The 12,501-nt window shown below is 47.0% G+C and overlaps 1 protein-coding gene across 2 annotated transcripts in view; it reads left to right on the forward strand.

The window, feature by feature from the left end:
• LOC143646481 (actin, alpha skeletal muscle 2-like) overlaps positions 1 to 12,501 on the forward strand; it is a 49,429-nt gene that overhangs the window by 27,209 nt on the left and 9,719 nt on the right. For both annotated transcript variants that reach the window (XM_077115402.1, XM_077115401.1), the window contains exons 5-8: positions 1,632 to 1,742; positions 7,036 to 7,120; positions 10,588 to 10,749; positions 12,249 to 12,441. In XM_077115402.1, the coding sequence (XP_076971517.1) occupies positions 1,632 to 1,742; positions 7,036 to 7,120; positions 10,588 to 10,749; positions 12,249 to 12,441 (551 nt within the window). The remainder of the gene's footprint in view (positions 1 to 1,631; positions 1,743 to 7,035; positions 7,121 to 10,587; positions 10,750 to 12,248; positions 12,442 to 12,501) is intronic.

Genomic DNA, 12,501 nt, shown 5'->3' on the forward strand with positions numbered 1-12,501 from the left:
GAGGCTAAGGTAGAAGTTGCAATGCCTTTCTGAGCTAGCCCTGGAAGTCATACATTGTCACCTCTGCCCTACTCTCTTGGTCATATAAGCCAGCCCTGAAATGGTGTGGGAAGGGACTCTACTGGACACAGATACATGAATACATGAGAGGCATTGGGGCCATTTGGAATTGGCTTCAGGGAGCAGCATTCACAGATGTTTTCATATTCTACACTGCTGAGTGGTGGTCCTGGCTCTGGTCATAGCTCTAAGGGTATATCAGCAATGCAGAGACTGCAGCATTGGAGATGAGTCCCTGGAGTCCCAGTCCACCAATTTACAGGACCGCGCTAGCTAGGCCACTGCCGCCCCCTCCCCTCCCCTGTCATCGGGGCACTGAGCCCAGCTGAGCTGCTGCATCTTCATTTGGCTCCAGATCTTGGTTTTGAGTTCTTAGTCTAAGACCAGAATCATTGCACGGCCCTCTCTGCAGCCACGCCGCCTCCCATCTCATCCCAGGAAGTCATCCTGCACTCTCCCTCCCCAGTGCTTCTTCTAATGCTCCCTCCTGATCACAACTCCCCTCTGTTCTACTCCATTGGCGACAGGGCATCCCATGCACAAGCCCGCCACTCTGGCTTTTCTGCTTCCGGGGGTGCCATATTGTTTCTGGCTTCCAAGTCCTTGCACCTGCTAAATCCTTTCCTCAAAGGTCCTTTCTCCCTGGACCTTCCTCCCGTGACCTCCCCTTTCCCTCCCTCCCCAATTCCCAAGACCAGACAGGATTATGCATAATAATAACCATTGTTCATTGTGCACCTACTGTGTACTAGGCATGATATTGGCTCTTTAAACACATCAATCTCTTTAATCCTCAAAATCTTCCATTTTAAAGGTGAGGAAAAAGGCTCATCAAGGAGTAAGGCCACTTGCCCACAACAGACCTCAAATAAGTGGTGGACACGGGATGAAAACCCTGTCTGCAGACCTGTGCCCTGCCACGCTATGGAACTTCTATCTCCCTGTGGCATTTGCATTCACATCTGTCCCCACAGTGGGACCATGAGGTCATTGGCCTGAGGGCTGGACCTTATGAGCTTTTCTTCGTCCTGCTTCCTAACACAAGGCTCGATGTTTAGAAGAAGGTTAGTTATCTTGTCCAAAGTCACCCTCTGTCTTCCCCGCTCATTCAAAAATTCGCCTTGGAGACACTTTGACTTTGGACTTCTAGCCTCAAAACCGTGAGCCCATTAATTCCATTGTTTAAGGCAGCCCATCACATGGGATTGACTTTGGCAGCCAAGAAGCTCAAACCCCTTGCTACTAGCTTGGGCAGAGCACGACACCCCTTGTAGCTTCTTCTAAAGCTACAAATTTTTCTTCGTTCAAACATTCATTTACAAAAACTCACACCCACAGGAATGGACCAAGTCTAAGAACGTATTTTCTGAGAAACTTAGCGCCAAACCACCATACCTGGGAGCTGGGACTCCCAAGCCTGGGACAGTGGCGGTGGCTGGCTGATATGAATCAGCAACCACATATTATTTACAATATTGCTTCCTCATGTAGGCAGTTCCTGTCCCATTTATGGAAGCATTGCTGCTTCTTAGGACAGGAACTAACTGTGTCAAACTGTCTCTCCTCTGCAGATTTGGCATCACTCCTTCTACCAGGTGCTGCGTGTAGCCCCGGAATGGCACCCTTTGATGGTGGCAGAACCGCCGTTACACCCAACGACCAGCAAGGAGAGAGTGAACCAGGTAGCGGGGGAGGCTGTGGGCAAGGGGGGAGAGTGGCCCCTTTGACATGGAGGTCAACAATAAGAGCTGCCATCTGCGAGCTGTCTCGCAGTCAGGCCCAGGCTAAACGTTTAATGTGTGTCACTTCCTCCAGCCCTCACGACCGTGCTTCTGAGCATCGGGGAGCTCGAGTAATTAGGCCAAGCCCACTTGGCCACTAGCTGACAGCCCAGCCTGGGCCCAGCCCATCTGCTCCCGCAGCCCGTGGAGCTCCAATTAATTCTGAGATGAAAGCTCCAGGTTGGATTCTTTAGGCTTGCCCCCCACCCCCACCCAGGCGGAAGTCGGTGGCGTGTGCCGACTGCATTGCACTGAATTGTCCTGGGCGGTGCATCCTGCAGAGGCTTAGAGGACGTCCTCACCGCAGCCACAGGGCTCTCCTGGGGCTGGAGCCGGGAGCCAGCAGGGATGTGGCTGCAGGGCAGGGGCCCAGCGGCGACCTGCGTTCCAGCAGCGTCGCTAAGCCGCTAATGAGGTCAGAGATGAGCTGATTCAGCAAGCAGTGAGGCCTGCCCACCTGGTCCAGAGTCCCTGGGGTGCAGGAAGCGGTAACCCAAAGGGCAGGCCTGGGAGTCTCGTGCCCCCTGACGTGGTGGAGGTACGTGGCACGGCCCAGAGAAGCGGTGCCAACAAGCGCAGCACAGGTGCCAGCCTCCCCCTCATTTAAAATGAAGCTGTAATTGCGCCAGTGACTCCTCCGGCCACATTCCCACAATCAGGGCCATGGAAGTGGGCCCCGGCCGGGCTCTGGCATGGACTGGGCCACGAAGTCCAGCATCCATACGCCCACGGGAACCTGCCCCGGGGCCCCAGCGGGCCGCAGTGAGGAAGGCAAGGCTGTGCCCTCAGCCAGGGCAGCAGGCACTCCCAAACCGCAGCGCCAGCCCTAAGCCGTGCCAGCCCATCCCCACCGCCCCAGGCCCACCGTCCACCTTTCTGTCTGGGTCCCCCCTGAAGTTGCCCCCTAATTGGATCAGGCAGGGCCCAAGCAGGCAACCAAAGATGCATTCACAGGGGATAATAAACATTCATGTGAAGATGCGCACAGGTGTTAGGAGAAGCTACAAGGGGTGTCGCGCTCTCCCCAAGCTAGTAGCGGGGGTTTGAGCTTTTGGCTGCCAAAGCCAATCCCATGCAATGGGCTGCCTTAAACAACAGGAACTGATGGGCTCACAGTTTTCAGGCTAAGAGAAGTTCAAAGTCAAAGTGTCACCAAGGCGATGCTTGGGGTCGTGGAGCTGGCTGCTGGCAATCCTCAGCCTCGCCTCTTCTGTGGTCTGGGATGCACACGGCAGCCTCTCCTGGCTTCCCTCTGTGTGCCTCCCTCTGTGAATAAGTGGGATAAGTAACAGGACTAAGACCATCTCAGCCGGGCCCCACCATAACTGAAATCACCCCTTCAAAAGGTCTCATTTACAAAAACTCACACCCACAGGAATGGACCAGGTCTAAGAACATATTTTCTGGGGAACTTAGCTCCAAACCACCACACCTGGGAGCTGGGACTCCCAAGCCTGGGAGAATGGTGGTGGCTGGCCCAACCTGAGAGAGGGCCTCTGCCAGGAGCTGTGGCTTCGGGGGGCAGGGGGTACCCAGCCCTCCCGAGGGGACTGAGCAGGTGGAGCTGGGGCTTCCAGTCCCACCCCCCTCCTGCCTCCCTTGGGTCTCCCTCTGCTGCCCTCTTGGCAGAACCCAACAGGCTGCCCAAGGAAAGAGAGTCTATTGGTACAGCCCACAGGGCATGGGGGAGAGACGTGGGCACCTCTGCAGGTGCAAGTGACAAGCAGCCGGCACCTCCCGTCCACAGAGGCACTTTTTGGCACCTGTGGGCTCCACCTGGAGTTCTCCATCATGCCCGTGCTTTCCATACAGGGACTGAGAAGTGAAGGGCTTATTTTCCTCCTGCAGTAAACCTGCATTTAATAGGATGTTTGGATGCCATTTCCCAGAAGAGAAGCCGAGGCCTGAGGCAGCTCGCAGTGTGGGAAAGCGACTGGCCTGGCACTGGAGACCCCTGATCCCAGCTCTGCCTGCATGGATGACTTTGTTGTGCCGCAGTTTCCTCACCAGAAGGAAAACAACAGCGCTCCTGGGGGTTGCCATGAGGACAAAATGTGTCAACACCCATGAAGGCTGGGTGTAGGATTCAGTGCATGGGCACTGTTGAGTGCCCAGGGAAAGCCGGCTCTTAACTGCTCCTGGGAAACCCTGAAAACCCTGTTTTAGTTTGCTTAAGCTGCTGGAATGCGATATACCAGAAGTGGAATGGCTTTTAAAAGGAGAATTTATGAAGTTGCTAGTTTACAGTTCTAAGGCCGTGAAAATGTCTAAATTAAGGTAAGGTTATATAAGAATATCCAAACTAAAGCATCCATGGAAAGATACTTTGGCTCAAGAAGGCCAGTGCTGTTCAGGGTCTCTCATGCTGGAAAGGCTCATGGTGAGGTCTGCTAGTTTTCTCTCCAGGTTTGTTCAACGACCTCCCCGGGGGGCTGTTAGGCCCCTTTGGGCATCTCCAAAGTTCTCTGGCTGCATGGGTTCTCCTGGCTCTGAAGCTTTTTCCAAAATGGTTCCCTCTTAAAGGGCTCCAGTGAGCAGCCCCACCTTGTGGGGGAGACACATCTCGATGGAAACCATTTCATCAAAAGTTACAATTGGGTGGGTCACATCTCCATGGATAATCAAGAGACTCCCACCCAGCAATCTGAATGAAGAGTAAAGGACGTGGCTTTTCTGGGGTACATGATAGCTTTAAACCATCGCATCCTTCCATGCTTGTGAGCTTCTGGGTCCAAAGTAGGCCTGTGGAAGCTGAGGTTGGTCTTTGTCTTAGGGGGGGTTTTAGGAAGCGGGGTCTTTGGTACTTTTTGAATCAAAAAACTGTCCTCCACCTACGATCTAAGATCTCTTGTGCCAAGACCCAGATTTCCAGGGGTCCCCAAGAGTGGCACAAATGTGATGATGCTGCCAGACGCGAGCAGCCCTGACCCACCTTCACACTGCCCTCAGCAGGGGCTCCTGCCTCCAGGTATTTGGCACTCCACATCTTACACCTGCGGCGTCGCCAAGCCCCACATGCAGCGCCACCCTCTAGTGGCCCACGCACAGCAGGGATGTGCTGGCACCGGAGCTCGGCCATCGTGGGTGAGAATTCATGGGGTGGGGCTTGTCGGGGCCCGGAGTCCTGCAGCCTGAGTTCACGCCGCAGCCCTGCCACCTGCCCACAAAGGGGATAAAATGACACATTCCTCAGAGGGTTCGCCACAAGCAGTACAGCCCATAAAGGGGTGTCTGTTTGCTCCTTCTGCACCTGCCATATATTTGACACCCAGTGACTGTTTCTGTTTTTTCAATATTTTTATCGAGATGTTTTCACACACATACAGTCCATCCAAAGTATACAATCAGTGGCTCACAAAATCATCACATAGTTGTGTATTCTTCACCACGATCATTTTAAAACATTTGCATGACTCCAGAAAAATAAAGAGAAGAGAAAAAAAGCATGTATCCCATACCCCTTACCCTTCCCTCTCACTGACCACCAGTATTTCCATCTACCCATTTTTTTTTACTTCTAATCTCCTTCCCCATTATTTATTTTTATGTCCTTTTTTTTACTCATCTATCCATCACCTGGATAAAGAGAGCATCAGACACAAGGTTTTTGCAATCACACAGTCACATTGTAAATGTTATATCATCATACAATCATCTTCAAGAATCAAGGCTAATGGAACACAGTTCTACAGTTTCAGGTACTTCCCTCCAGCCACTCCAATACACCATAAACTAAAAAGGGACATATCTATAATGCGTAAGAATAACCTCCAGGATAACCTCTCAACTCTGTTTGAAATCTTTCAGCCACTGACACTTTATTTTGTCTCATTTCTCTCTTTCCCCTTCTGGTCAAGAAGTCTTTCTCAATCCCTTGATACTGGGTTCCAGCTCATCCCTGGAGTTCTGTCCTACGTTGGCCAGGAGATTTACACCTCTGGGAGTCATGTACTACTTGGCGGCAGAGCGAGGGAAGCGGGGGGGAAGAGAGCTCACCTACTGAGTTGGCTTAGGGAGAGGCCCCAGTGACTATTTCTCACCCAAACAATGTCTTTCAAATGTCTGCCATGTAGGAAACACAATAAATTGTAGCTTGACTTATTTCCATAATTATAAAAGAAGTAAATTATAGTAAGTGAAAGGATGAAGATTTCTGCAAACTCTTCCCATCTCAACCCTCCGAGACTGCAGGAGAGCAGAAAGAAGGGTGCGCTCAGCGAAGAGAAGGAGAACAGTTTACCATAGAGTGGTTCAGTATCATCACCGTCATGACAAATCTGTGGTTTACAAGATGATGCGAGACAGCGCTGTGCTCTCTATCAACCTCGAGACGGTCCGGCAAGGACGCAGGAAAGGATGTGAGCACATCTCACAGACTGGGAAACAGAGTTACAGATCTTCTTAGGGGCAGAACTGGGGTGAGGAGTGACATGCTGTCTCAGCCCCAAGGTCAAGGTGTCCCCTGCAAGCAGAGTTCTTGTTGCACCTGGGTAATTAGGGAAAAGCCTGCTGTGCTCTTATGTGCCCCAGAAAAGCCAGGCTCTGTTCGTCCTCATCCAATCTTGTGGGTGGGATGTTTTGGTTAGGTTGTTTCCATGGAGATGTGACCCACCCAACTGTGGGCTGGCCTTTGGATTAGTTATTTCCCTGGAAGTGCGGCCCCTCCCACTCAACGTGGGTCTTAGTGGGTTTACTGGAGTCCAACACGGAGAGCAGACACAGATGTCTGGAAATAGAGATAGAAAGACCCTGGGCACTAAGCAAGGACTCAGAGAATTAGCCAGAACCTGTAGAGAAGACATGTCCAGCCCCAGGAGATGCTAAGCTAAAAGACGAAACCCAGACTTGTGTCCTGGCAGAGCTAGGTGAGGGTCCACAGATGCTTGGAGAGAATGCCGCTGGAATCAGAATCTGAAAGTGACAGAACTGGGAACAAGTACTGAACACACCAGCCACATGCCTTTCCATATGACAGACGTCGGCTTTTCTAGGAGTCAAGGTATCTTTCTCTGGATGCTTTAGTTTATACATTTTTATGGCCTTAGAACTGTAATTCTGTAACCCAATAATAACCTTGTGAAAAGCTGTTCCATTTCTGGTATAGAGCATTTTGGCAGCATCAGCAAACGGGAACACCTGCCTTCTCCCCTGCCTGCTGGCCTGGCTGCTACTGATTGCTAATTTTCCTCTGTAGATCATGTTTGAGACCTTCAATGTACCTGCCCTGTATTTAGCCAACCAAGGAGTCCTTTCTTTATACTCCTCCGGTCAAACCTCTGGTGAGTGGCCCCATGGAAGCCCTATCCGCGCAAGCTTACGCCCTCACTGTCCCTCTGGCTGATGGCACTCAGCAAGATAAAAGAAAAATCCACAAAAGCCACACTCTCCAGCCCTTTTTCTAAGTTCCTTCCTTTTCATCCTTCCTAGTTAGACCATTTGCCACTGGAGGCTAACTCCCTTGTCCTCTAATCAGCTTATTGAGGTATAATTAACATACAATAAACCACACATGTTTAAAGTGCCCAGCTTCATAAGTTTTGACATATATATCCGTGAAAACATCCCCACAATCAAGGTAATGGATATATCCATCATCCCTAAAAGTTCTCCTGCCACCCACCACACTCTGCCCCCTCCACTCTGTCCTAGACAACCATCAATCTGCTCTCTGTCTCTAGATTAGTTGGCATTTTCTAGAATTTTATTTAAATGGGATCATATAGTCTGTACTTTTTTTGCACTTTTGGCCTTTTTTCACTCAGCAAAATTATTTGTAGATTCCTCCTTTTTTGTTGCTTATCAATAGTTCATTCCTTTTTATTAAGGAGAATTCCCATTGTGTGAATGTATCACATCTTGTTTATCTATTCACCTATGAATGGACATTTGGGTTATTTCCAGCTTTGAGCTATTATAAATAAAGTTCCTATGAGCATTTATGTACAAGTCTCTGCATGGACATATGTTGTCACTTCTTTTGGGTAAATACCTAGAAGTGAAGTGGCAGGGTCATGTGGTAGGAATTTGACTGAATCTCTCAAAATGTGCCAAAGTAGCTTCCAAAGTCATCGCACCATTTCAAAATTCATGCCAGCCATGAATGAGAGTTCCAGTCCCTCCACGCCTTCACCAACACTTGATGTGATCAGTCTTTTTAACTGCAGCCACTCTAAATAGATGTTCAGTGGCATCCCATTATAGTTTTGATTTGTCATTTCCCTAACTACAATGATGCTGAGCATTTTGTCATGTGCTTATTTGCCGTCCATAGATCTACTTTCATTGAGTGTCTGTTCAAATGTTTTGACCATTTTTTCATTAGGTTGTCATCTTTGAGAATTCTTTTTATATACTGTATACAAATCCTTTATCAGATATGTGTCTTGCAAATATTTTTTCTCAGTCTATGGCTTAATTTTTCATTCTTTTAGGTCTTTTGAAAAGCAGAAGTTTTAATTTTGCTAAAGTCCAATTTATCAATTTGTTCTTTTAGGTACTGTGCTCTTGGTGTCATACGTAAGGAATGTATGCTTAGCTGAGGCTCACAAAGGTTTTATCCTGTGTTTTCTTCTAGAAGTTTTATAGTGTTTAGATTTGCATTCAGTTCTATGATCCATTTTTAATTAATTTCTGTATATGTTGTGAAGTGTGGATTGAAGTTCTTTTTTTGCATATGGATATCCAATTTCCTACACTATTTTGTTGAATAAATTATCTTTCTTTCCTTTTTTCATTGAATTCCTTTTGCACATATTTTGAAAATCAGTTTTCCATATGTGTGTGGGCATGTTTCCAAGATTCTCTATTCTGTCAGTCTGCTGGTCTAACTCTAGATCAATACTGCACGGTCTTAATTACTATCGCTTCATATTCAAACTTGAAATTAGGTAATGTTAATGAAACAATTTTGTTCTCCTGTTTTGAAAAGGTTTGGCAATTTTAGGTTCTTTTGCATTCCCTATATGAATTTTAGATTCAGTTTGTCAACTTCTGCAAAAAAAAAAAAAAAAAAAAAAAAAAAACCTTATTGGGTTTTGATTGGAATTGCATTGAATCTACAGATAAGTTCGGTACAAACTAACATCTTAATATTGATTTTTCCAACCCACGAATAAGTTATATCTCTTAGGTCTTTAATTTCTCTTAGCAATGTTTTGTGGTTTGGAGTATACAGATCTCGAATGTATTTTGTTAGATTTATCTCTAAATATTTCATGAATTTTTGATGCTATTGTAAATTGTATTTTCTTTTCCATTTCTGATTGTTCATTTTTAGTATATAGAAATGCAATCTGTTTTTGTATGTTGATATTATATCCTGAAGCCTTAATAAACTCATTTATTTAGTGCTAATAAGTTGTGTGTTTTTGTTGTTTTGGTAGATTTCACTGGGTTTTCTACTTAGACAGTCATGTCGCCTGTACAATGAAAAAAGACAAGTTTGCTTCATTCTTTCCAAACTGGATGCTTTTGATTATTTGTTTGTTTGTTTGTTTTTTCTTGCCTGGTTGTCCCAGTTAGAACCTCCAGTACAATAGTACAGTATTGATTAGAAGAGGGAAGAGAGAGGACCTCTGTGTCTCTTCCTTTGTCTCAGAGGGAAAGCTTTCAGTCATTTTCATTAAGTAGGATATTAGCAGTAGTTTCTTCATAGATGTTCTCTTTCAATTTGAGGAAGTGCTTTTACATTCTTAATTTGCTGAGAGTTTTTAAACTCAGAAATGGTATTGGGTATTGTTCAGTACATTTTCTGTTAAATACATATCTATTGACATGATAATATGGATTCTCTTTTTTATTTCATTAATATGGTAATTTACTTTGATCAATTCTTAAATGTCAGCCTTGCTTCCTGAAATAAAGCCCATTTGTTCATGATGTAATGTCCTTTTTGTATGTTGTTGGATTCAATACGTTAAAATTTTGTTTAGAATCTGTATGTTTATGTCATGAGAGATAATGGACTATGGTTTACTTTCTTTTGATGTCTTTATCAGGTAGTCACATTCTGTCTGTCAGAGATCACTGTCCTTTGTGCCTGATGTCCAATAACTTGAAAAAGGTTTCATTGATTTTGTCTGCTGTTTTGGTTTGGTTTCCAGGTTGGGGATAAAATCTAGCCCTTGTCCTCCAAGTTAGTTAGAACCGAAGTCCTCTGGACTCACTTTTGCTACACTTAACACTTGAAGTCCTTGGTTACTCGCCCAGACTCAACAGTTGAAAAGAGCCAACTATCCAGACTCCTAAAGAGCTCTAAACAGCTCTGCAAGCTGCTATTTCACCCAAAATGAGGCCATGTGTTCCCATCACCACTTCACGCTCTTCTGTAATAGCGGAGATCGCTAGATTAACTTGCTCCCTAAAATCTATGCCTCCTTAGCTGTATTCAGGCTCTCCTGATAGGCAGGGGCCACCCAGAGACTCCTGGTGTTTCATCAATGCACAGACGGTACTTTAGACGAAAGGTTGTTAGGACTCAGGATTCTTCTTCCTCTTTGCCTGGGAACGACGGCTGAGACGTGCATGCATGCATCAGTAAGAAGCCTCCAGAAGGAGCACTCGTGGTCTGACCCGTGCAGGTTCTGCCCCAGGCACTCCTCTAGACGTGGGAGGAAAGCTTGCTCCTCAGATCTTTGGATTGCTTCTCCAGTTATTCCCCCTCCCGCCCTCTCCTCCTGCAGACTTAGCAATTGATCAGGGATACCCTGCATCCTGCCTTAGGAGGCCGCTGTGTTCTCTTATCCAGGAACAACCATCGAATCTGGAGAAGGAATGACGTACTTGGTGCCCACCTTCGAAGGTTGTCCTCTGCACCAGTCGATTGTGCAGATGGATGTGGCAGGTCAAGACCTCACCTTGTACCTCTTGCAGCTGTTGGCAGAGAGTGGACACTCATTTATGGGCACAGGTGGGAAATGGCTCTTCCTGGCCAGGTGACCCAGTCCCTGGTCTGGGACATTTGTCTTGGTTTGCTACAACCTACAGCCCTTCATCGCGTAAGCCTAAAGCCACCCAAGTTATCCAGATAATCCTCTTCATATTTAGAGACATTTAGCCCAGCAAGGCACTGGGCTCAGCAAGCACTTCACAATCCTACTTTCATCATCCCTCACTGTAATCCTAAGTAAGGGAGCAATTACTTCCTTTGCACAGAGAAAGAGGCTTAGGAAGGGTAGGCGATTTGGCCAACATCCCATAACCAGTAAGTGCAGCAGCTGGGCTGTGAGCCCGAAGGCTCCAGCATGACATTAACTAAACCTCATGCTGCTACAATCCAATGGCCAGGTGCTGGAGAAGGGTCCCAGCCCGTGTCACCTGTGCAAACTCCCAGCCCCTAGGAGTCAGCAATGCTACTCTGGACCTTGTGGCCTTCCCAGGCAAGAGTGCTGTGTCTAAAGCCAGACACAGTGGGGGAATATTAAAGAATAACAATTAAAGGGAAGGCAAGGGAAAGTGAGAAGTGTTGGCTGGGACCCTTACACTTAGCTTACACTTAGCCAGAGCTTTATGTGCATTCTTCGGTTGGGACCTCACAACAATCCTTTGAATGATGATTCATTTCGTTTTTGCAGATGAGGAAATGGAAGGTATAGGAGGATAAGAAACTTGTAAATAGCAGGGATGAAATTCTAACCCAAACTATGTGAGGAAAGGAAAAATATCAGGAGTCCAGTGTCTCAGAAGCCAAGGAAAGAGAAGGGAAATGGTTTACTTCTGGAGGGAAAGAAGTCAAGGAAGAACTGAAGAGTGTTTATGTATTTTTTAAAACTTGGAGGACCTAACAGAACAAGGAAGGGGCGGTTGAGAGGGAGTGGGTGAAGGTAGAGGTGTGGCCCGAGGAGTAGAAGGGATTCCCACACGAGACAGTGCAGGAAGCTCCTGCTTTGATATGTCAGAAGCAATGATAAAGAAATATATAAAACATCACAACAAAAAGATACAGCTGGGTTTAAAACATGTTATTAGCCACACAGAAATGGGAAAGGAAAGCAGTGTCATCTTCCAGGGATTTCCAGGAGAGGCAGCTTCCCAAAAGGGGTAGTTGTCACCATTTCGTGTGCCAGGCTCAGAGCAGCTGGGGATGGCTACACAAACTGTACATGCTTTATTAGTGGTAATGAAGTTGAGTTTAATTTCCCAGCCCCCAAAACACACACCGTACATGGTAGGGTATCTTACAAAACGCAGACATTTCAAATCTTTGCATATGAAGTCAGGATATCCCAATTCCACCTTTCTGTTCCCCAAGATGAGATGAAAATAGAAAGAGCAGCCAAAATGTACCGTCTCATCCTCGCCACGGGAGCTTGCATCTTTAGAAAGATGCTCCCTGAAAAGCATGCTTTTGTGAGCTCAGCCCATGCCCAGGCCCTTTTCTACTGGACCGGCTCCCCGTTTCTCCCGCAGGTGATCGGGAATTCGTGCAGGACATGAAAGAGAAATGTTGTTATGTGGCTTTGGACTTTGACAAAGAGAAGGTAAAAGCTGAGTCCCCTTCCTACAAGCAGAAATATCAGCTGCCTGACGGTCAGGAGATCGAGATTGGAAAGGAGAGATTCTTCTGTCCCGAAGCACTCTTCCAAACGGACCTCATAGGCAAGTCCACGTGGGCGGGACAGAAACTGGTCCAGACACAAGCAATTGGGTGCCTGGGAAGAAA

Source organism: Tamandua tetradactyla, chromosome 9, assembly GCF_023851605.1.
Source record: "Tamandua tetradactyla isolate mTamTet1 chromosome 9, mTamTet1.pri, whole genome shotgun sequence".
Lineage (NCBI taxonomy): Eukaryota > Metazoa > Chordata > Mammalia > Pilosa > Myrmecophagidae > Tamandua > Tamandua tetradactyla.